Below are 26,084 nucleotides of genomic sequence, written 5' to 3'. Positions count from 1 at the left end.
ATAACACTTTTTAATAATCCTGAGATATCCATTTAGGAACATGGTATGACCATTCATTCATTTTATCTTTTATATATGGACTAGTAAAACTTAATGGCTTTGTTCCATAGAATTTCCAACACAATTCTTGTGATATTTACTTATAGGTATTTTTGTTATTATTTTGCTAATACTGCACTGGGAACATTTTTCAAATGATACATTTTGACTTGTTACTCTTGATGTATGGAGAATTACTCATTTTTGAAAGTTTCCCTTCTATTCAGCCACTTTACTGAGCTATTTTAATTAATTAGCATAATTATCCATTTCATTCTTCTGAAGCTTTTTAGGAAGACAGTTATATTTGCTGCAAACTCTTATTCATTTTAATAACTAGGACATTCCAGTGAATTGTCTATTTCTGTAAATGTTGCATAGCTATTTAAAAAGAACGTGTGGGGAATCCTCACATTGTTCTTACCCATTTCTAGTAAAAATTCTTAGCAACCTTATAATACAACAATCTGAGTCTGATTTCTTTCTTCTTCTAAAACAGAATTTTTTCATTTTTCTTCCTAGAGTTCTCTTTAGTCTCATCTGTTTAATCTTAGGTTTATGAGTGCTGAGCCATCAGTACAAAATTGGTTTGCAAACAAACAGAAAGCAAAGCAATATATTTTACTACCTTGACTTGCGTGGTCATATGCCACTCCCTTTGAGCACTGCCTTATTACCATTTCTGTTCCTGGGAGCTGGAGAGTATCTGGAAGCCAACATCAATGCTGGGTGCCAGGCCCTCTGTCATCATTAATAAACAGTCACTGGCAGGGGTTCACGTTTTCTGCTCTCTGAGTGACATGTTTGCAAATTTGGAAATGCTGAGAACATTGAGCGCCAGTTGGATGGCTATGTGATGGTTGTGTCACCTCACCAGATCCCTTCCACTGCCTCTTAGTGGCAGACAGTGGGGAACAGGAAGAGAGAGGCCTCTGTTCCTAATCATGCCTCTGCCTGCCTGCCTTGCCTCACTTGCTGGTCCTGTGGGGCCCTGGCGGCAAGCTCTGAATGATACCCTGGATTTGTGTCACTCAGCAGTTTCACTTACTAGCTGTACAGTATCCTTTTCTGAACAAAGTTACTAGAAACCTTCATGACACATGAGTCACCTTGACCTCCTAATCTGAGTTATCCTCTTCTCTGTGGAGGATAACTCTGCAGTAACCTGAGTTGTCTCCATATATCCACACTGGCCCCCTCCAACAAGAGGCCTTTACAGCCATAATAATCTTTTAAAACTGCACTTAAATCATGTTAGTCGTCCCCCTCCCCTCAAAACAACCACTCTTGACTATTTCCTACCAATCTTGAATAAAGATTAAAATTCTCACCCTCACCTAGTTTCTCACTCATCTCAGGCCATTCTGCTGCCCACTCTCTGGGTCTCAGCCACATTGGCCTTCTTTAGATCTTAAACATGTTGTGCTCCACTCCATGGTAAGGCTTTTGCACTTACTGCTTCCTCTGATATGTGCTTCTCCTCATTCCCCACACACCCACTCTGCCCCCAAGCCAGGAAAGTTTCTACTGTTTGTACAGACCTCAGTTCAGACATACATGCTACAGGGAACCCTTCCCTATACCCCGGCCTGGTTAAAGTCCCCTTGTATGGGTTTCCACGGCCCATGCTCCTCTCCCTTATAGCATTTCTCAGACTTAAAATTTGTATTTATTTGGATGGGCTTAAAAATATTAAAATCTCTCATCTCTACTAAACTGTGAGCTCCATGAAGGCAAAGACCATGTCTTGCTTTTGTTTACCAGGATCTCTCTAGTGCCTAGCATCAGACTCAGTGACGAGTTAAGTGTGCAGATGTGTTCAATGAAAAAATACAGAAATGATTTGAGGCAGCTCACTCCCTGATGTACTCTTGAATATGGTTTTCATCTCCACATAGTAAATGTTTTATTTCTTCCTTATCAGCAGTAAGGGGGGGTCATACTTTGTATACCTGATAGGGTAATACCTTTTTATTTCAAAGATTTTACTTAAAAGAATGAAAACATTATTTAGAAAAATGTCCTCTATTCATCTTATCTTTCAAAAAGAAAATTTGGAAACAGTGAAAGAAACCAACATTCATTCAACCTTTGCCTATTTGAAACCCAACTGTGACAATACACGAACACCTGGTTGTGGAAAGGAATGTGAACTGCAAAATATCCGAAGACCGGCAGCCCTGACCCATCTGAGAAGAAGCAGAGGCAGGAAGACAACTAACAGAAGAACCGCTTTAATTTAAGAAGTGGAAAAGCTTATTGGAAGCATTCTTCAAAACCCTTCAGAAGCTAGGAAAATAGTATTTGACCATATTTTCTCCAGCTCTTAAAAACCTCACAAATGCAAATACGTGATAAAATGTGAAAATAAGTATTGGCAACTAATTATATTCTCAGGGGAGATTTAATTGAAAAAATGAGCATATTTGCACTGCTTCTCCTCAGTAAGATGTTTATGGCATTTGGTCAAAGTAGAGCAAACTTTTGAAAATCTTTTGACGTAGCTGGTATTTAAAGAAAAGCAATTGGCTAACATTGGTGGCTCTGTATGTTGAATATTTTGGCTCCCCATCCTCTGGTATTCATTCTGAAAGATTTATAACCCTTTAGGGAGTGTGGTCAGTGACAAGAGTAGAACTAAATCCTGAAATGTGGAAAAACTAACTTTCCCTAATATAAAACTATTCTTAAAAAATCCCTCAAACCTATGAATATGTTTCCAGATTTTCCGAAAAAGCTGATTTACAGAATTTTTTTTCTATAAGGATCTAACTCTCTAATGATACATGTAAATTTTCCATCCTTTGGCTTTACAACTGACCTTAGAAATAATTCAGAAAAACATAAAATCCTACCTTTTGGACATCTGCTGCAATTACATGACTTTTAAAAAATTTATGTCGATGTGTGGATAGTGAAATAAGAGCACAAATGGTGGAAATAGTCTAGAGAAAAAAATTAAGAGAACTTGAAATAGGAAACAATGGTTGTGCTGAGTGTATAAGTAGAAAATTGCTACAAAAGAAAATATAATGCGAGAATAGAGGTCAACAAGGTCTTCAGTCATGCACAACTGAGAATGTCCGGACAGTACATTCTTCTTCAGGGAGTCGGACAGGGTGGGCAGACTCTCATGGCTTGACAAAGCATGACATGCTGTTTGGCATCTCCTCCCCTAGTCACGCTAAAGTCTAAAGCCACTGCCTACACAACTCTCTCTACAGGAAGCTCTTAGTTTGCATTTTCACACTTTCAATGTTGGAACCCAGCTGTTTCTTCAGGTACCCCAGGGGAACTTTCTGGCTCCACTTAACCCTTTAAATTCAGAAATACAGAGTCCTGTGTAATGAACTATTTTTCTAATTTTCTCTGCTTTTCCTTTTTCTACATGACTTTCTTTAGTTATGGTTAGCATTTATATTCTTCTTTATGGCTTACAAAATATCTGCCTTTTGTTTTTCTAAATGAGGCAGCAGAAGTGCTAGCCTAGCACTTGGGGGTCCTGTGACCCCAAAACAAGGGAATGTATGAAATTGACAGTAATGAATCGAGGATTTATTATTTTGTTTTAAAACCAACTGTAAGAAAGTTGGTAGTGTTGTTTCTCTTATTAGCAAATAAATGATACAAAGAGCTATAAGAACAAAACTTATTATTTTAAATGTCAATAATAAAATTAAGGCTTATGTCATTCTAAACTTAATCTCAAATATAGAGGACAGCTTAGTTCCCCAGAAGGAAAATTACTATGAAAAACGGAAACTGTCAGTGGTGTCACCGCAGGGTTAGTGCTTCATAACATTTTTAGAGACGTGGAGGGAATTTTCTGGAGTGGAGTAAGAGGAAAGGCTGAAGTCCAAACAGTTCCATCTGCACTTCTTGATCCTCGTCCTTTAGTAATCCTATTTCAGTTTCTTATTTTAAAAGTAACATATTGTGTTGAATTCACAGAGGGGGTTTGCGTATGTGCATGCATGTGATAATGAAGGGGGGATGGGACAGTTTGAATATAAATTCCATTCTTTGTGCTAAGTTTATATATTCTATATATGTACATCTGTGCAGAATAGATATGGCAACATAAAGTGGTGATCAGCAAATTAAAATAAACTTAATTTGTAGCTGTTTCCTAAAAAAAAAAAAGGATTTATTTGAGTCCATTGGTACTATTTTGGAGTAAAAATCCAATGCTGTCTTTTATGAGCACCATTTACAGAAATAGTTTATTGTTATCTCCATTAGAAATATTGTTTTTGTGTCTTAGAAACTGTTTCAATGATTATCCTGAAACTCATATATGTCAATAGTTTTTAACAGTAGTAGAAGTAATATGTATCATGCAGTGTTCTTCAGAAGATTTTTCTAAGCATTAATGATCAATCAGTAGACATTGCTTAAGAATTTTAATTTCCTGACAGGTTGTTTCACTGACCAATTAGTACCCTTTTTTTTGAAAGCTCTAGAGTATTTTATCTTGAAGGAACAGTTCCCCACTGCTCTTCACACGTGGGGATTAGTTAAACAGACACTGATCTGCACGTTGGGCCAGCCATTTCCCTCAAGACAGAGAAACATTTTTCTCCTCCCCTCACCCACCAGGACATCTCCAATTCCTGACGGGATTGCGTCCTCACTCCCAACCTCACAGCCCCGTATTCCACTCGATATAGATTTTTGTGCTGCCTGCTACGTGGCTTCCCTTTCTCCAGGTGTTTTTTTGCCTGTTCCAGACTGTTCTATGTACATCTGTAAGAATAATTTTCAGACGTGGTTTGCACTCCATAGTACGCTGTTCAAGAACTACAGGGACTGCCTATTACTTCTACATCAAATTCACATTCCTCAGCCGATCTCTCAAGCCTGGCTGCTTGACTCTATTTAATATACTACATACTGCCTAATGCTGTAGCCGTTTAAAGCAGACAGACCACCTTTACATGTTGATTCTTACTTGGAATGTTTTACAACACTCTGTAAAGCTTTTTCGTGCTTCAGCTCTAATGGTTCATTTAACAAATTATAACCCACTCAGACAACTTAAAAAAACTTAATGTGCCGTGTATGGGGAGGCATATTTCCCAGTTCATGGATTCATGAACCATTTAGTAAATTTCTTTGGGAGTGTGATCTTATTCAACCTTTCTGTGGCATTGCATCCTTGTAGGGAGGAAATCAGACAGCTACAGTGATTGCACTGTGTTCAATGAAGGATTTCAACTTAGCACAAGAGACCTGCCAGTTGGCAATCAAGGACGTTGGAGGCCTTGAAGTTTTAATAAATTTACTTGATACAGATGAAGTCAAATGTAAGGTGAGTGGCTTTGTCAAAGGGGTGAGGAACCCTGTCCATGCCTTCTCGTGATTCTCTTCATGGTGCTGTGTCTGCTACTCTGCTGCCTGTTGCCTCATCTGCTGCTGTTACTGAAAACCTGCCACTTCCACTGTTTGCCGCTCTTCTCGCCTCTCCGCTTTCCTTATTTCTCATCAGGTCTTTTCCAGTATATGTGCTGCTTAAAGATGAATGTTTGCTTACATAACTGAAGGAAACTATGGAGGATATGTGTAATACCTGGGAAGAGAAACTATTTCTTTAAAAAACTTAATTGGGGAAGGATTTTAGGTAGACTTGGAATTTTTAAAAATATATAGCCTCCGTTATGCATTAAACACTCATGCACCTGTAACTTCTTTTCTCATTTAGATTGGTTCATTAAAAATCCTGAAGGAAATCAGTCATAATCCTCAAATCAGACGTAATATTGTTGACCTTGGGGGCTTACCAATTATGGTTAATATACTTGATTCTCCACATAAGAGTCTGAAATGTTTGGCGGCTGAGACAATTGCGAACGTTGCCAAGTTGAGAAGAGCCCGGCGGGTGGTGAGACACCACGGGGGCGTCACCAAACTGGTGAGTGCCATCGGCCGCGTCCTCCGCACAGCGCTGCCGCCAGCACGTCTACTCCCTGCTGCCTTCCTGGTTTCTCCCGGACATAAACTAACCATAGCAGGTGTTCTGGGAATCTTCTTTTTGTATAACATGTCCTTGAAAGTTATTTTTGTACATCTGCATTAGCAGTGACCAAGAAGCCATTCAACTTCATTTTTCAAAGAAACAGAAATTTTTAGAAACAGATGTAACTTTCCCCTGAGGCACTGATACAGAGGCATTCGTGTGTGTGTGTGTGTGTGTGTGTGTGTGTGTATGTGTGTGTGCAGTGTCAGTAGGGGCTGGGTCCTGCGCAGCAGAGGTGGTCTGGTGACCTGCGTCCTCTGATGTGGTGACCTCACCGCGAGGACTGTCCCCCAAGGGCACGGAGCTGCGGATGCGTGTTCCTCCCCCTGCCACAGGAGTGGCGACTGAAAACGGTGGAATTACAATATGAGATCAAATAGTTTGCAGTATATCTGTGAGAAACGGGTATAGTCAGCTATCAGTACTGTGTTTTGGAGGTCTATTTGGTAATGAGGATTAAATGTTAATTTTATATAAAACCATAATAGGCTTAAAAACCGATGATACTTATGATCCCAATTTTTAACCTACCTAGCAAGTATAGAGAAATACTTGAAATAAATACACAGAATTGTTTGCAGAGGTTTTCTCTGATATGGTTACCAATTTTTCTTCCCATTTTTCTACATTTGCCAATTTGTTGTATAACTATTACTTTTATAATAAAAAATGGTTATATAAATAACTATCACTGAGCGACAAAAGTAAGCATTCTGCTCAACACTTGGCACAGCAGGGTAATGAAGTACAATATGGAAATGCATTTCCATCCTCCTTAGTGTGGGTCAATAGCTCTTGTGTCTCTTCCACAGCTTTTATTGCTGGATTGCTTTCACTTCTGTACTTTCAGTATCTTATGATGAGAGACACATCTAATTATTCTTAGTGTCATCCACAGCACACCAGCCCAGTGCCTTGCACATATAAAGAGTCAATAAATCATCTATTGAATTAAATGGATTTCATGTGAATACACATACAGTGAGCTGTGTTCTGAATTTACTAAAAGAGGTTCTGTGCACACATGTTCCTTGATTTACAAATTGTAAGTTAAGGCTGTTGTCAATCAAAATTGCATTTAATGCACCTACCCTACCAGCCATCATAGCTTAGCCTGGCCTACCTTAAATGTGCCTAGAGCACTTACATTAGCTTCCAGTTGGGCAGAATCATCTAACACAAAGCCTAACACACCGTGTTGAATATTTCATATAATTTATTGAATGCTGCACTGAGAGTGAACAACAGAATGGTTGTGTGGGTATAGAATGGTTGTCAGCATCTTGGTTTTCACCCTTGTGATCATGTGGCTGGGAGCTGCAGCTCACTGCTGCTGCCCAGCATCCTAAGAGAGGATTATACACTTACCACTAGCTGGGGAACAGATCAAAATTCGAAATTCAAAGTACAGTTCTACTGAATGCCTGCTGTTTTTACACCAACAAAAAGTAAAAAAAGCAGAAGCCGGACCATTGTAAGTCAGGGACTGTCTGTATACACTTGCAATCTGTAGAGCACTATAACATGTAATTGTTTGTTTCTAAAATAACATGGATTTATGGCTGGATAGAATAGATGGTTAACTATGTAGTGAAACAAATATGGCAGAATGTTAATTACAGAATCAGGGTGGTGGAAATATGATGTTTGCTGTATATACAACTGCTATACAAATTCTTTCAACTTTTGTGTATGTATGGAAAATTTCACAATAAAACATCGGGGGAAAAGTAATTATTACAATGATCATCATTCTGCTTAAATAATGGAATCATATGCTAGGCTGATAGGCTGCCCACTGAAACTACTCCCATTAAATTATATGAATGATGGAACATAAAGCTAAAGCTTTCATGTGAGTCTTATGCATCATGTTTGGGGACCTAGAATTAGGACAGTTGCATCAACTGCATCAAGACAATGACACACATTTTAATACTTTAATATAATTTTAATTGACAGCTAAATTAGGAATAGGAAAGGCCAACAATGGAGAAACCAGTAATAGACTTGTAATTGCTGGGATGAGAATACATCTGCCAAGGATGAGGACTGAGGATCCATTTTTGGTGCGCTAAGTCTGCAAGTAGGTGACATACAAGCCAGAGTTTTTAGCTAAAACTGGAAATGAAGGAGCTCACTCAATACAAAGAGGAAGCAATAGGCTGGTTATGACATCAGAGCAAGGGGACTGAGGTCAAGGTCAGAACAGGCAGGCGACCCTGGCCACAGGAGAGTTTGAGCGCCCAATGGAAGTCAGTCTCTGGAGAGCCACAATTGACCAAAGACTGGGCAAAAGATGTAAGTCTCACAAGCGGGGAGAATGAACCAGGCAGAGAAATACTATAAATGTAGTGCTGTTAGTCCTATGGCTAGTTTCCATGTGTGTCTTTATGTAATGCACTTGACCCTTTCACTGAAAACCATTTCAAACATTTTTTGAAATGTGTGTCAGGTACAGACCTAGGTGGTGGGAATATAAATATAAATATAAATAAATCCAAATATAAACATAAACATATGTGCCTGACTACAGTGATGTCACAGTCTTATGGTACTAGGGATATAAGGGAAAGCAGGGATATAGGCAGAAATATCAGTGTAACGGTGAGCTTGAGTATTTCATGGAGTCATTACTGGCAATAGTGGAGGAACAAAGGAGGGAGTCATCAGTTGACTCTAGTTGAAGGAGTAGGTCAAGAAAGGATGGAGAGAGGCGATGTTGCCTTTGCTGAGTCTTGAAAGGTGAGGAGGGATTTGTCATGCAGACACACCAGGAAAAGTCATTTCAGGAAGTGGCACTGTGTTGGTAAAGGCCCAGAGCTGGGAGACACAACATCGAGTGTTTGGAAAGCACGAGTGGTTTACCGTGGCCAGACCTCAGCTGAGTTGGGCTGAGTAGTGAGATGAAGGTAGAGGACCGTGGTGACCACACACAGCGTTTTCCAACATGCTAAGAACTTTGGACTTTATACAGATAGAGGAAATAACTGTAATAGACATACTTTTATTTTGTAATAGACAAAGCTGTTTGCTCTGTGTTCAATCCTGTTGTCTAGAGCTTCTTTCCTTCATTGTCACCCCATCCCTTGGAGGTACTTGAAAGCCATGTAAATATTTCTTACCCCCTGTCCTTCTTGGGCTGTAACTGATTAGACCAGGGGTGTCCACCTAACTCATTCCAGTCCCACTGGATCTCTCTCCCAAGAATTTGGAATTAGGAATCAGAGACTATGCTTAGTCTGTTCTACTTACTCCCTCTAAATTTAGAATTGGTGGTCATGATTATGTGGACAGTGTCCATGGTATCTGGCCTGCAGAGAGGGAATAATGGAGTAGACATGCATAGGATGAACACGTGGCTTCACTTCCTCCAGGGGGCACCTGGATGTACTGATATATTTATATAAATTGCCTTCCCTTAAGGTCTTCAGTGACTCTAAGTTATGGCAAAGAAAAGAAAGGATCCTGAAAGCTATGCCATTTGGTTAGGCTGGTTTCTGTAGCACAGGCAGAGGGCTATGTCCTCCAAGGAGGTGTCATGGTTTTAAGAATGTATAGGCCATTCAGTTCTCATTAGAAAGTTCTATTCTAATGGCTTCAGGGAGCTAGTTTCTGAGATACCAGGCTGAGTATGTGGTTTACACATCGTACTAATGTAAATGTTAGAACCTTATTATGAAAATACTATCTTGGTGGAAGGAAGTTTCTTGTGGGAAGGAAATGTAAAAGCTCCCAAATCTGTAGGAAAGTGTTTTCAAGGGTTTTGTTTCTTTGCTTTCACTGACTGCTGTGTTGCATGAAATTTTTTTAAGTATTCTTATTTCTGATGGAGGTGAGCTTGGCAGTAGCAACCCTGGAAGCTACTGCAGAACATGCTGTTTTATTTTAAAGATTCCCACGTACGTTGTATCTATGTATTCTTGTAGGTCACTCTACTCGACTGCGCACAGAATTCAACAGAACCTGCCCAGTCGAGTCTGTATGAGGCCAGAGACATGGAAGTAGCTCGCTGTGGGGCATTGGCACTGTGGAGCTGCAGTAAGAGTCATGCCAATAAAGAAGCTATTCTCAAAGCTGGGGGCATTCCACTGTTGGCTCGTTTACTGAAGACTTCTCACGAGAACATGTTGATTCCGGTGGTGGGGACACTGCAGGAATGTGCATCAGAGGTACTCAAGTCAGCTCTGTTTCCCTTGACTTTCCTTAGTTGAAAACTAATTGTTAAGGTTAATTTTCTTATTTAAAAAATCAGCATTCTATTAGAAAGAGAAAGTCAAACTAACGGAACATGAATTAAATTGGTAGCTGTGTGATGTATTTTTGAAACTGTTGACTAAATTCTCTTATTGTTAGAAAGTTATGTTGACCTTGACTTTATTGTTTATTTACTAGGAAAGTTTGTTAATATAATTTTATATAATAATATATATAACAGTATAATTATAAAATAATAATTATTAATAAATGTAAATACTCATGTTCATACATTCCACACACATGTGTAATGTGTGGGAAGGAAATGTAAAAGCTCCCAAATCTGTAGGAAAGTGTTTCCAAGGGTTTTGTTCCTTTGCTTTCACTGACTGCTGCATTCAAATTTATATTTCTAGAAAAACTACCGAGCTGCAATCAAAGCAGAAAGGATAATTGAAAATCTAGTAAAGAACCTAAATAGTGAGAATGAGCAACTGCAAGAGCACTGTGCCATGGCCATCTACCAGGTACAGTGGGCTCTGTGGCCAGCTGTGGTGTTCTTCAAGAAGTTTAAGGCAGGGTTTCTAAACAGGAGCTCTCATTCTCTGGGGATGGGACTCAGGGATGTGCATTTTAACAAGAACCCCAAAGGATTTTCATGCACACATGGGTCTGAGAATTAGCACACACTGTCCAATACTAATAACAGATACCCATATACATGACAGAGAAACCTGCTCCAACAGGTCTTAATTATTTACATTTCTAGAAGACACTTATATATCTTTGTCTCCTAAAAAGAGGAACTTAGTGTAAAATAGCTAAATTATATGTACATGGTGCCTCTGTACTGCTTTTCATATATGCTATTCGAACACAATGGTCTTGGGTCATTTATCCCCTATAAAGACAAGATGGATGAATGAGTAAGTGCATGATTGTGTGTACCCCTGTTTTATCTTCTTATTAATTTACTTATTGAATCTTCATTAACTTTTTGTGGGTTATAAATTTCATAGCATACCACAAAATAGATTAGAATGGTAAATGGGAAGAAGAGATGGCCTTGACAAATTAGGATATGGCTGGTTCCTGGCCATACCAGCTTCTGCCTAATCGAAGTAGATTTCCTAGAGGAATGCATTTTAAATGTTCAAAGTGAGAGTGCACCCGAAAGATAGTATCAGAGAAGAGGCTTATGTCAGCAGAAGATTATTTTAGTTTGCTAGGGCTGCCATTGACAAAGCACCACACCCTGGGTGGCCTAAACAATAGAAACTTACGGCCTTAAGTTCTGGAGGCTAAAACACTGAGATGGATGTGTTGACAGAACTGGTCTCCTCCGGAAGACAAGGTGGACACCTTGGTCCTTCCAGAGCACTGCCTCCTGGGCTTGCAGACGGCCGCCTTCGTGTTCACACGTCATTCTCCTGTCTATACACGGGCCTTCCTCTGTATCCTGATACTTTCTTCTTATAAGAATGCCAGTCGTACTGGAGTAGACACCCCCCTTAATGACCTTATTTAACCTTAATTACCTCTTCAAAGACCCCGTCTTCAAATACTGTCACATTCTGAGGTACAGGGTTTAGATCTTCAACAAGTGAGTTTTGAGGGGACACAACTCAGCTCATAACAAGGATAAATAGCTTTGATTTGTATATATGCCTCATATGCATAACCATTAAGGGACAGTTAGAATAGTGACTAAATTTTTAAAGTTGCAAATGAACCAGAACCAAAAGTCACAAATAGAAGATAAACGTGGCAGGTGCCTTGTGGATGAGGATTTCTTCTAGTGGCCCTCATGGATGGTGCAGGACATGCATCTGTATCACATGGCCTCAGAGACCAACTGTATGCCTAGAAGACTAGCAAACCCACACTTAATTGACCATCTTTTGGCTCTAGAACATGAGGAGGATGATCAGTTGGGAACACCTAAGAGGTACATATTTATTTCAGGGGCTGGCACAACCCCACGGATAGACATGTTTGAATAAAACGTCTGTTACTATTGATATAACCCACTGCTCTGGACACAGAAACTCTTAGGGAAATTTCCTCATCTCTTAGGCTTTGGGGTTATTGAAAATCTGAATCCCTATCATCTATCTTCTATGTTTTCCGAAGACTCTGGGTTGCCTCACTGCAGAAATGCTGCACCCATCATTCGGCATTCTAAGTTTCTTACTGACCTCTGCCTCTGTCTTGGCAGAAGCACAGGCTACCTCAAAACTGGCTTGGGAGAACTGCCAAGTATGTAGAAACTGCTAAACGCTGCCAAAACCATGTAAGGGAAGAGAGACACTGTCAGATAGCTGCCAGTAGAGAGAAGAATTGTATTTTACTTGGAGGCTCCTTTGAAAATGATACTCTCTGAAAAGAAGTTTCATAGCTACTAGAATGGCAGCCTCTTTAGCAATCACTGAAAGCTTAACGTGCCTGGTCACTGACAGCCTATGATTTGACTTTTTGTATAGTGTGCTGAAGATGAGGAAACCCGCGACCTGGTCAGGCTGCACGGAGGACTTAAGCCGCTGGCCAGTCTGCTCAATAACACTGACAACAAGGAACGGCTGGCTGCTGTCACGGGGGCAATATGGAAATGTTCCATCAGCAAGGAGAACGTGACCAAGTAAGAGAAGGCATTCAATATTCTGTAGTAAAAATATGGCCACTGAGCACATTCTTATAATTTAATGCTATTTTAACAAAGAGTCCATTTGAATGCCACTCCTGTTAATTTTCATAGGTGTACATTCTGGACTAAGCTGGCAGAATTAAGAGTTTTAGAAATGAAAGCCCCCCTACTTCCCACTCAACCCCGTGGCAATGGTTTTCTGTCGCTCAGTAGGGATAAGAGGCTTGCTAACAATCTGTCTGTGCAAATGGGCTGTTTTGCTTATGGGCATCCATTTCAATGAGAAATATCTCTGATATTTCCTAAAAAGACCTACCAACACGAGGGGATGAATTTCCCCCTGAGTCTTTTAGAGATGGAAGTGGTTCTATTCTCTTCCTTTTCTAAAGGTAAACAAGATGAGTCAGCTAAATACCAGCTAAACAGTTAATCCTAAAGAGTAGCCATTTTCAAATAAGATTGCATTGAATTGTAAAGTATTTGTAAACTTTATGACCACTTGATTTATTTTAATCTTCAAATGTATCCCTTCATCTCACACTCTGATGGATGTTCTGAGGCAGCTCCTCCTCATCTCAGTGTGATGATTTTCTTTTAACCGAAAGTTCACATCCTATTTAATACAAAATTGGCTTATTTTGCTCTGTTTATGTAAAATAGTCTCTGTAACATGGGGGAAGACCCTTAACATAGTGGAATCCTTGATGCCCAGATTTGGGAGAAGTTATAGTTTTCTTAGAGGCTGTACAGTATAGTGGTCAAAGGCACAGATGGCTAGATGCAGATGTCGACTTCACTATTTATGAAGCTTCAGATTAGCTTTCTGAAAATGGGGATTATAATAGTATGCACAGCATAAGGTTTCTGTAAGGATTGAATAAGCATATAGTTGGCATTTAGTTATTTTTGGCTGTTAATATTATTACTATTAATATTACTATCAGCTAACATGATACCAAAAGTAAAACTATTTCCCTCTCTCCCTTCCATCCTCCCTCTTTTTCTTGTGATGAACTTAGGTTTCGGGAATACAAAGCCATTGAAACCTTGGTGGGACTTTTAACTGACCAGCCCGAAGAAGTACTTGTGAATGTGGTTGGTGCATTGGGTGAATGCTGCCAGGAATATGAAAACCGAATCCTTATCCGGAAGTGTGGTGGCATCCAACCACTTGTGAACCTCCTCGTTGGCATAAACCAAGCTCTTCTTGTCAATGTCACAAAAGCAGTTGGCGCTTGTGCAGCAGAACCTGAAAGTATGATGTAAGTGGCCCTGGACACAGACAGATTTTAAGAGTGTTGGGGGAAACACCTAAATAGTCATAGAAGAGCATCATCAGTTAGAATTGGCGTGCAAGAATAATGAAAAAGTGAAAAGTATTCACATATGAATAACCACAAAGTTACCAAATCATGACTCACAGAGTCAAATTGTTCTCTCGGATGATCTGGAGGACTGAGGCTAGGCATACCCACAAGACTTAACATTCCCAGTAATCAATGCAGAAACCTTAATATAATTAACCAAATTTTTCTTTGCCTCCTGGGATAGAATTCTCTATCTAGCTGAGGTCTTAGGTAGGCCTAGGTAGCATTCTCACAGCATCCTCCTTGTCTCTCAATGCAATGCAGCAAACATATTTTGAATATGTAACAACAGCTGTGAACTGATGAGAGGAAGAGACAAAGGATTTTTTTAAAACTATGATCTTGGTCCTTAAGCAGATTCTCATCTAATCAGGAAGAAAAGAGTTAAATGTGGTACAATTTAAGAAAAATAGCAAGATTATATAGAGATTTTATATATGAGTCCAGAAAGGGAGGAACCCATGTGGGTCAAAGCTGTATTAGGTTCTCTAGAGAATCAGGATCAAAGGACTGTGTTTAGTGAGAGAGGGTGAAAGATAGATTTATTTCAAGGAATTTGCTCCTGGAGGCGTGGCAAGTTCAAATTCTGATGGAGGAGTCTGGCAGGCAGAGACTCAGGGAAGAGTCATAGTTTGAATTCAAAGACAGTCTGCTGGCAGAATTCCTTCTTGCTCAGGGAGGTCAGTCTTTGTTCTAGTAAGGCTTTCAACTGATGGGACAAGGCCCACCAACATTATGGAAGACAATCTGCATTACTCATAGTCCACCAATTTAAATGTTAATCTCATCCAAAATAAACACCTTCACAGAAATATGCAGAATAATATTTGACCAAATATCTGGGCATACCCTTAGCCCAGGCAAGTTGATGCATAAAACATAATCATTATACATCTACCCTTTGTCAACTTGATACTCATACATAACTCCTTAAATCATACTTAATCTCTGTATAAAGACAATAACAAGGTCATACTTCTGTCTAACTCTATACAACTATCCTACATACAACCAAAAATGCACTAACTCTTTTCCCAGAAGAGGAAACAAAGTTCTTGAATGATATTTCCTCTTCTCTTTGATATCTTGTAACTCAAATACTATGATTTATGTGCATATGAATTTATGTCATTTATGAATATGTGAAGTTAACAATATTGAAAAACTATGATATAAAGTCAATTCATCTCGTGTAACATGATAAGAGGATAATAGAAGGAAGACAAAGGTATACACACACATTCATAACAAAATAAGGAAGGAATACTCATAACTATTACAACCTGCATTTCTGTGGCCACATGGTTGTAGCTGGTATTTGTAATTACTGTATTTCATTACCCATTTTGTATTCCTTTTTCCCTGAGCAAGTACTTTAGCTGGCTGTGGATCTCTACCTGTACAGGGACCAAAACCTTCATTCCTGAAGGGTCTGGGCCATTAGTAATTCTGCCTGAATTAGGTTATTGCAGTTTTCCACTGACTTTAATTACAGGGCATGGCTGTGCTTAAGAGATGTCCTAAAGGACTTTTGTATTTCAGACATACTATTTCTTACCTCCTTGTACTATAGCAGTCCAAATTCCCCTTGGTATTCAGTCCCCTCAGCCAGTACTAACTCCCTTTTTGCCTGTTTATTCAGAGACATAAGGAGCTCAAAGTGGCCCAGTGACAGTCTTCACTTCTAGCTAAATGGAATCATTATGTCTCCTGGGAAAGCATTCCTCCCTTTGGAACTAAGATCTCTAGACCAGCAGAGCATAAGGTCACAGGGACAGGAAGCAAAGATTTTGCTAGTGGGTCACTAGGGTTAACAGTGTGTGGTATCACTCCCATTTCCATACATTGATTCCTGGACCCATGCATCCTGACTATGGGAGAAATAGCACCACATTGTTTGCAGCTAGATAGCTCTATTGGCCTATCCTGTAGACTGTCAGAGAGCTGATAATCTTCATTCATTTATCCCACCTCTGCACACTTCAGTAAGATGGCAGCATTTTTGCTCAGGCTTGTTGATTGGATCCGTGAGTCACACCTGTAATTTCTTTATCATGTGACTGCCCAGCCACACCCTTGGTATTCTCTCCAGAACATATTTTCTCATTTTTTTTTTGCAATATGGATAGGTTGAAAGTCTTCCAGATTTTCAAGTTACAGTTCCTTTTTTTTTTTAGAAGAGCAAGTGAGAGGCTTTTATTTAGAGATAAAGTGAGAGAACAGAGCTCCTGGCTCAGGCCAGGAGGGGACAAGAAAGTCCCCTATGGTTCCTTTTTGTTTAGCAGTTCCTTCTTTGATTTATGTGTCTCCTCTTGGATTTTATTGTAAGTAGTAAGAAGAAACCAGGCCACACCTTCAACACTTTTCTTAAAAATCTCTTCTTCTAAGTGTCCAAATTGATGACTCACAAGTTCTGCTAGAACACAGCTCAGCCAAGTTCTTTGCCACTTTGTAACAAGGATCACCTCTCCTCCAGTTCCAGTGAGTGGCTCCTTACTTCCACCCAGGATTACCTTGAGCACCCATATTTCCATCAGCAGTCTATGCAAGGGAATCAAAGCTTTGTCTAACATGCACCTCCAGCTCTTCTGGCCTCTACCCATTACCCAATTCCAAAGCCACTTCCACATTGTTAGGTATTTGTTATAGCAGAACTTTCCAGTACAAAAAGTCTATTAGTTTGGTGGGGCTCCATAACAAAATACCACAGACTGGGGGTGCTTACACAACAGAAATGTATTTTCTCACAATTTTGGAGGTTGGAAGTCCAAGATCAAGGTGCTATCAGGGCTGGTTTCTCCAAAGCTCTCTTGGCTTGTATATGGCTTCGCTCTTGCTGCCTTCTCCTATGATTGTCCCTTTGTGCAGGTATGCCCCTAGTGTCTTCCTCTGTGTCCTAATCTCTTTTGTAAGGACAGCAGTCAGACTGGATTAAGGCCCACCCTAAGGACCCCATTTGAATTTAACCACTTCTTTAAAGGCCGTATCTCCAAATACAGGCACATTTTAGTGCTGTATAGAGGACTTTAACATATGAACATATGGGGGACACAATTCAGTCCATTGCAATTGTCATATTGAGTTCTCCAGATGAGGTGAATTAAGTGTACATTTGACGAATAAAACCTATTTGAATGGGTGGAAGAGTAGGGAAGCATGACTGAGGGACACATGAATAGTGATCTGAGCAATGAGACAGCTTGCAAAAAATGCAAAGGCCAATCTGAGGATGAGGAAAGCAGAAGACAGAGTCAACAAATAAGATAAGGCCAAGCAAAGGGGAAACCTAGGTGACTTATTTGTCTTCCTGAAGTCTCAGTAACACCCCTTCCTGTAGTTATGTGGACATTTAGACTAGCAGGTGCCATGGAGGAGACCAGTGTCCATTCTGCCTCACTAGTCCTGTACAAAGGCAGAGCATGGGAGAGAAGTTTCCATCCAGTCTCGATAACCTGGCCCTACCCCAGCCTGAATCCTGTGACTCTCCAGATTCTATTGAGGATAAGAGATAAGTGCCAAGTGATTGAGACAATGCTGATCAGAAGAATCTTCCAGGCATGAAGGAAATCATATAAACTTATAATATGTACTTAATAAACAGGGCAGAATTTTGTGACAGGGTAATATAAAGCTTACATATTTTAATAGGTTCATATTTTTACTTTGAGCTGTCTTTTAAATATGTATTAATATAATTCAATATTAACAATTTCTATTAATTTTATGATATTATTACATGTTAATAATTAAATATATATCTTATATAATTTTATAGTGATTCACTCTTCATTCATTCAACTCATTCAATATCTGTGACCAAGTAGGGCTGCTGTGTACAGGTTTACCCTGCACAGCTCTAGGGGGCACCATTCACATAGACATGCACAGAGCACCATACATCGTGTGGCCATACACAGAACCCCACCAATGTGCAGCTTGCTGTCTGTTTCACTGTTTGATCACTACGGAAGGTCTACTCCCTGTGCCTGTATCTCTGGTAGTACTGTCTTCCATCTGCCCACCTTCTTGGTATCTGAAAACAAGCACTATCTGTATTCAATCATTTAGGCCATCTTCCTTCACAGGAAGTCCCAAACTCTTAATATAGCCACTGAACTTTGTAAAAGTGATTCTCATCGAACCACATGTGTGGGACACAAGTACAAACGCCTCCACGACTCCTTTTGAATTTGGTTATTGGAGCGTTAGTCCCAGGTATTTCCAGCACTAAGGAACACTATTGCACACGTGATAACTTTAAGTGGACAATATTGGCTGGACTTATAAAACATTTTCTAATGTTTTTATCTTTTTGAATAAAATATGATATTCATTAGAAACTGATAACACTTGTCAGAAAGGGCTTTATATTTTTTGGATCTTTGGCTCCTTTTTATTTTTTATCTACTCAAATCTACCAACTATCGTCAATCACTTCGGAACTCTTTTGACTGTATCTCCTCCTCTCTGCTCTCAGTTAAGGTTCTGTCGTGTTTTACCTGGAGTACTGAAGTAGGTCCTATCTGATGTCACCTCTTCTGCCTCTCTTCCCTTTCCATACCTTCCTGTACGGCACTGAAATTTATTCTTCTAAACTGTAAATCTGATGATATTGTTTCCTTGGCTCAAAGAACCTTAAGTGACTTCCCAATGCTTTAAAAACTAAACCTAAGTTTCTTAGTCCAGTACTCAAAGCTTTGCTTTCTGGCCCCATTCTACCTCTCAAGCTTCATCTTTTCACTGCAAGTGTTAATTATCTAGGTTGTACTGTGATTTGTTTATTGCATATTCACTGAACACATATTTATCAAAAATCTGTTGTGCTAGCCACTGGAGATACAGTATAACTAAAACAAAGTTCATTCTCTCCTGGAACTCATTCTATTGTGGATGTGGGACACAGACTATAAACTCTTAAAAATGATTTCAGATAGTGTTAAGCTATGAAGAGAAGAAACAGCATGATTGAGAGAGAATGCCTGACTGGGGTCATTACTTCAGCTGGAGTAGAAAGAGGACAGAAAAAGTGGAAAAGAGGAAAGCAGTCTCTGGGAGGATGTTTGAACCAAGACCTAGAAGATGGGAAAGCAGCCTGCTGGAAGGACGTATCAGGGAAGGAATAGCAAACACAAAAGCACTTTGCTTCTAAAGCTACTCTGACATTTTTTTATACCTTTCATATAGATTTTCTCATTGCCTGCCTTGTAAGTAGTATGTTTTTTTAAATTTTGTTATCATTAATCTACAATTACATGCAAAACATTATGTTTACTAAGATGCCCCCTTCACCAAGTCCCCCCAACAAACCCCATTACAGTCACTGTCCATCAGTGTAGTAAGATGCTATAGAACCACTACTTGTCTTCTCTGTGTTCCACAGCCCTCCCTGTGCACCGCCCCCACATTAAACATGCTGATCAAAAGGCCCTCTTTCTTTTTCTCTGCCCTTATCCCTCCCTTCCCACCCATCCTACCCAGTCCCTTTCCCTTTGGAAACTGTTAGTCCATTCTTGGGTTCTGTGATTCTGCTGCTGTTTTGTTCTGTCAGTTGTCCTTTGTTATTATACTCCATATATGAGTGAAATCATTTCGTACTTGTCTTTCTCTACCTGGCTTATTTCACTGAGCATAATACTCTCTAGCTCCATCCATGTTGTTGCAAATGGTAGGATTTGTTTTCTTCTTATGGCTGAATAATATTCCATGGTGTATATGTACCACATATTCTTTATCCATTCATACTGATGGACACTTAGGTTGCTTCCATTTCTTGGCTACTGTAAATAGTGCTGCGATAAACATAGGGGTGCATCTGTCTTTTTCAAATGGGGCTGCTGCATTCTTAGGGTAAATTCCTAGAAGTGGAATCCCTGGGTCAAATGGTATTTCTATTTTGAGCTTTTTGAGGAACCTCCATACTGCTTTCCACAATGGTTGAACTAATTTACATTCCCATCAGCAGTGTAGGAGGGATCCCCTTTCTCCACAACCTTGCCAACATTTGTTATTGTTTGTCTTTTGGATGGTGGCGATCCTTACTGGTGTGAGGTGATATCTCATTGTGGTTTTAATTTGCATTTCTCTGATGATTAGCGATGTGGAGCATCTTTTCATGTGTCTGTTGGCCATCTGAATTTCTTCTTTGGAGGAACTGTCTGTTCAGCTCCTCAGCCTATTTTTTAATTGGATTATTTGCTTTTTGTTTGTTGAGGTGTGTGAGCTCTTTATATATTTTAGATGTCAACCCTTTATTGGATCTGTCATTTATGAATATATTCTCCCATACTGTAGGATGCATTCTTGTTCTATTGATGGTGTCCTTTGCTGTACAGAAGCTTTTCAGCTTGATATAGTTCCACTTGTTCATTTTTACCTTTGTTTCCCTTGCCCAGGGAGATATGTTTATGAAGAAGTCACTCATGTTTATGTCCGAGAGATTTTTGCCTATGTTTTTTTCTAAGAGTTTTATGGTTTCATGACTTACATTCAGGTCTTTGATCCATTTTGAATTTACTTTTGTGTATTAGACAGTGATCCAGTTTCATTCTCTTACATGTAGCTGTCCAGTTTTGCCAGCACTATGTGTTGAAGAGACTGTCATTTCCCCATTGTATGTCCATGGCTTCTTTATCATATATTAATTGACTATATATGTTTGGGTTAATGTCTGGAGTCTCCATTCTGTTCCACTGGTCTGTGGATCTGTTCTTGTGCCAGTACCAAATTGTCTTGATTATTATGGCTTTGTAGTAGAGCTTGAAGTTGGGGAGCGAGATCCCCTCTACTTTATTCTTCCTTCTCATGATTTCTTTGGCTATTTGGGGTCTTTGGTGTTTCCATATGAATTTTTGAACTATTTGTTCCACTTCGTTGAAGAATGTTGTTGGTAATTTGATAGGGATTGCATCGAATCTGTATATTGCTTTGGGCAGGATGGCCATTTTGACGATATTAATTCTTCCTAGCCAGGAGCATGGGATGAGTTCCCATTTGTTAGTGTCCTCTTTAATTTCTCTTAAGAGTGTGTTGTAGTTTTCAGGGTATAGGTCTTTCACTTCCTTGGTTAGGTTTATTCCAAGGTATTTTATTCTTTTTGATGCAATTGTGAATGGAATTGTTTTCCTGATTTCTCTTTCTATTAGTTCATTATTAGTGTATAGGAAAGCCACAGGTTTCTGTATATTCATTTTGTATCCTGTAACTTTGCTGAATTACGATATTAGTTGTAGTAGTTTTGGAGTGGAGTCTTTAGGGTTTTTTATGTACAATATCATGTCATCTGCAAATAGTGACAGTTTAACTTCTTCTTTATCAATATGGATTCTTGTATTTCTTTGTTTTGTCTAATTGCTGTGGCTAGGACCTCCAGTACTATGTTGAATAACACTGGGGATAGTGGGCATCCCTGTCTTGTTTCTGACCTTAGAGGAAAAGCTTTCAGCTTCTCGCTGTTCAGTATGATGTTGGCTATGGGTTTATCATATATGGCCTTTATTATGTTGGGGTACTTGCCCTCTATGCCCATTTTGTTGAGAGTTTTTATCATGAGTGAATGTTGAATTTTGTTGAATGCTTTTTTTTTTTTTGAGAGGGCATCTGTCATATTTATTGATCAAATGGCTGTTAACAACAATAAAATTCTGTATAGGGGACTCAATGCACAATCATTAATCAACCCCAAGTCTAATTCTCAACAGTCTCCAATCTTCTGAAGCATAATGAACAAGTTCTTACATGGTGAACAAGTTCTTACATGGTGAACAGTGCAAGGGCAGTCATCATAGAAACTTTCGGTTTTGATCACACATTATGAACTATAAACAATCAGGTCAAATATGAGTATTCGTTTGACTTTTATACTTGTTTTATATGTGAATCCCACATTTCTCCCTTATTATTATTATTATTTTTAATAAAATGCTAAAGTGGTAGGTAGATAGGAGATAAAGGTAGAAAACATAGTTTAGTGCTGTAAGAGGGCAAATGTAGATGATCAGGTGTGTGCCTGTAGACTATGTGTTAATCCAAGCTAGACAAGGGCAACAAAACATCCATGGATGCAGAAGATTTCTCTCAAAATCAGGGGGTTGAGGTTCTAAGCCTCACCTCTGTTGATCCCCAATTTCTCATCTGATGGCCCCCCTGCAACCTTGCCTGTCTTAGGTTGTTCCTCCCTTGAGGAATCTTACCCGTCTCTGGCTAACCAGTCATCTTCCGGGGCCATACAGGGAAATGTAAAGTTGGTAAGTGAGAGAGAAGCAATATTGTTTGAAAAGGTTAGCTTTTTACTTCTTTGCAGATTTATGCCCTGTGGCTTTTATGCCCAGCATTTGTCTTGAGGTATCTTTACCACTTGGAAGAATTATGATACTCGGTAATTTCGTCATGAGCATGAATTCTACTTAAGGGTTGTAATTAGGAAGGAAGAAGAAAAGTTATAGAGGTAGCAGACGGAAGAAAACATGGGAAGATTGATTATTTCTTTGACATATCTTCTTGTAGAGTAACTTCAGCATGTATAGGTTTTAAACTACTAATTAAATTGCGCACACACATTAACATAATAAGAATACAGCTACATAACAAAAGCAGACCTACAATTACCAGCCATCTCCAGTGAAACCAAGAAAACCAGTTAGGCACCCTAGGCATTTGTGAAAACTTATCAATAATATGATGGATATTGTCTAACTGAATTTGAATAGTTTGAGAAAAATCAGACAAATTAAAACAACACATTCCTGGGAATTGTTCACATCCCATATGTTCTTTTAACAGTAGATAGTCTGTAGTCGCAAGATTTTGGAGCGCTGCAACTTGCACTTCTCCTAATTCTTGGTTGAGTTCCAACAGTATAGATCCAGTCAAATTTGTTGTTTTACTGTATGCACAGGCCAGCTTAGATATCTCCTTCTTCATTCCAACGGCAAGTCCAGGAACCGGTGGGATGAATGCAGCTACAACTGCAACAGCGCCAGGATCTTTGTTGAAGTTTTTTGATGATCATCTTCTGGAATGACTCTTCCAGAGAATGTTGATGTTGGAAGTTCTTCTTCATATTGTATCTTAATTCATTTTCTGGGTAGCCAAATTAGGCTTTGATCCTGTGTATAAAAACAAACAAACCCTTTGCCCACACTTTGATATGCCCTTTATATCATTGTGAAGAACTTACTGGAGATCACCACACAGGAAGTGCTTTTTTTTTTTTAAGAGAAAGGAATATTATCAGAAAAATGTACTTCCATAGCTGATCATCTGACACCCTTTAAATGATCAAAATTAAGGATATTTAAAGCATGCATTAATCATTGATTTACAGTTAGTTTTATCCTATCAGGGAGTAATCCCCCTTTTCTTTCTTTTTCTTTTTGTTATCATTGATCTACAATTACATGAAGAATATTATGTTTACTAGGCTCTCCCCTATACCAGATACCCCCCACAAACCCCTTTATAGTCACTGTCCATCAGCATAGCAAAATGTTGTAGAATCACTACTTGTCTTCTCTCTGTTGTACAGCCCTCCCTTTCTCCCACCCCCCCATTATGCATACTAATCATAATACCCCCTTTCTTCTTGCCCCCCCTTATCCCTCCCTACCCACCCATCCTCCCCAGTCCCTTTCCCTTTGGTACCTATTAATCCATTCTTGGGTTCTGTGATCCTGCTGCTGTTTTGTTCCTTTAGTTCTTCCTTTGTTCTTATATTCCACAGATGAGTGAAATCATTTGGTATTTCTCTTTCTCTGCTTGGCTTATTTCACTGAACATAATACCCTCCAGCTCCGTCCATGTTGTTGCAAATGGTAGGATTTGTTTTTTTCTTATGGCTGGGTAATATTCCATTGTGTATATGTACCACATCTTCGTTATCCATTCATCTACTGATGTACACTTAGGTTGCTTCCAATTCTTGGCTATTGTAAATAGTGCTGCGATAAACATAGGGGGCATCTGTCTTTTTCAAACTTGAGTGCTGAGTTCTTAGGGTAAATTCCTAGAAGTGGAATTCCTGGGTCAAATGGTAAGTCTATTTTGAGCATTTTGAGGAACCTCCATACTTCTTTCCACAATGGTTGAACTAACTTGCAGTGTCGGAGAGTTCCCCTTTCTCCACAGCCTCGCCAACATTTGTTGTTGTTTGTCTTTTGGATGGTAGCCATCCTTACTGGTGTGAGGTGATACCTCATTGTGGTTTTAATTACCATTTCTCTGATAATTAGTGATATGGAGCATCTTTTCATGTGTCTGTTGGCCATCTGTACTTCTTTTTTGGAGAACTGTCTGTTCAGTAACTCTGCCCATTTTTTAATTGGATTATTTGTTTTTTGTTTGTTGAGGTGTGTGTGCTCTTTATATATTCTGGATGTCAAGACTTTATCAGATCTGTCATTTAAAAATATATTCTCCCATACTGTAGGGTACCTTTTGTTCTATTGATGGTGTCTTTTGCTGTACTGAAGCTTTTCAGCTTAATATAGTCCCACTTGTTCATTTTTGCTGTTGTTTTCCTTGCCCGGGGAGATATGTTCAAGAAGAGGTCACTCATGTTTACGTCTAAGAGGTTTTTGCCTATGTTTTTTCCTAGGAGTTTTATGGTTTCATTACTTACATTCAGGTCTTTGATCCATTTTGAATTTACTTTTGTGTATGGGGTTAGACAATGGTCCAGTTTCATTCTCCTACATGTAGCTGTCCAGTTTTGCCAGCACCATCTGTTGAAGAGACTGTCATTTCACCATTGTATGTCCATGGCTCCTTTATCAAATATTAATTGGCCATATATGTTTGGGTTAATGTCTGGAGTCTCTATTCTGTTCCACTGGCCTGTGGCTCTGTTCTTGTGCCAGTACCAAATTGTCTTGATTACTGTGGCTTTGTAGTAGAGCTTGAAGTTGGGGAGCAAGGTCCCCTCCACTTTATTCTTCCTTCTCAGGATTGCGTTTGCTATTCTGGGTCTTTCACAGTTGCATATGAATTTTTGAACTATTTGTTACAGTTCATTGAAGAATACTGTTGGTAATTTGGTAGGGATTGCATCAAATCTGTATATTACTTTGGGCAGGATGGCCATTTTGATAATATTAATTCTTCCTAGCCAGGAGCATGGGATGAGTTCCCATTTGTTAGTGTCCTCTTTAATTTCTCTTAAGAGTGTGTTGTAGTTTTCAGGGTATAGGTCTTTCACTTCCTTGGTTAGGTTTATTCCTAGGTATTTTATTCTTTTTGATGCAATTGTGAATGGAGTTGTTTTCCTGATTTCTCTTTCTATTAGTTCATTGTTAGTGTATAGAAAAGCTACAGATTTCTGTGTGTTAATTTTGTATCCTGCAACTTTGCTGAATTCCGATATTAGTTGTAGTAGTTTTGGAGTGGAATCTTTAGGGTTTTTTATGTACAATATCATGTCATCTGCAAATAGTGACAGTTTAACTTCTTCTTTACCAATCTGAAATCCTTGTGTTTCTTTGTTTTGTCTGATTGCTGTGGCTAGGACCTCCAGTACCACGTTGAATAACAGTGGGGAGAGTGGGCATCCCTGTCTTGTTCCCGATCTCAGAGGAAAAGCTTTCAGCCTCTCGCTCTTAAGTATGATGTTAGCTGTGGGTTTATCATATATGGCCTTTATTATGTTGAGGTACTTGCCCTCTATGCCCATTTTCTTGAGAGTTTTTATCGTGAATGTATGTTGAATTTTGTCGAATGCTTTTTCAGCATCTATGGAGATGATCATGTGGTTTTTGTCCTTCTTTTTGTTGATGTGGTGAATGACGTTGATGGATTTTCGAATGTTGTACCATCCTTACATCCCTGGGAT

At 39.2% G+C, this 26,084-nt stretch overlaps 1 protein-coding gene across 1 annotated transcript in view; it reads left to right on the top strand.

Moving 5' to 3' along the window:
- ODAD2 (outer dynein arm docking complex subunit 2) overlaps positions 1-26,084 on the top strand; it is a 168,783-nt gene that overhangs the window by 42,844 nt on the left and 99,855 nt on the right. The window contains 6 exon segments of the mRNA XM_057498332.1: positions 5,204-5,350; positions 5,741-5,950; positions 9,985-10,227; positions 10,669-10,779; positions 12,736-12,890; positions 13,916-14,158. Of these exon segments, the coding sequence (XP_057354315.1) occupies positions 5,204-5,350; positions 5,741-5,950; positions 9,985-10,227; positions 10,669-10,779; positions 12,736-12,890; positions 13,916-14,158 (1,109 nt within the window).

The sequence above is a fragment of the Manis pentadactyla genome, chromosome 3 (genome assembly GCF_030020395.1).
Source record: "Manis pentadactyla isolate mManPen7 chromosome 3, mManPen7.hap1, whole genome shotgun sequence".
Classification (NCBI taxonomy): Eukaryota; Metazoa; Chordata; class Mammalia; order Pholidota; family Manidae; genus Manis; species Manis pentadactyla.
Note: the sequence above shows the minus strand (reverse complement) of the source record. Positions and strands in the feature narration are given on the sequence as shown.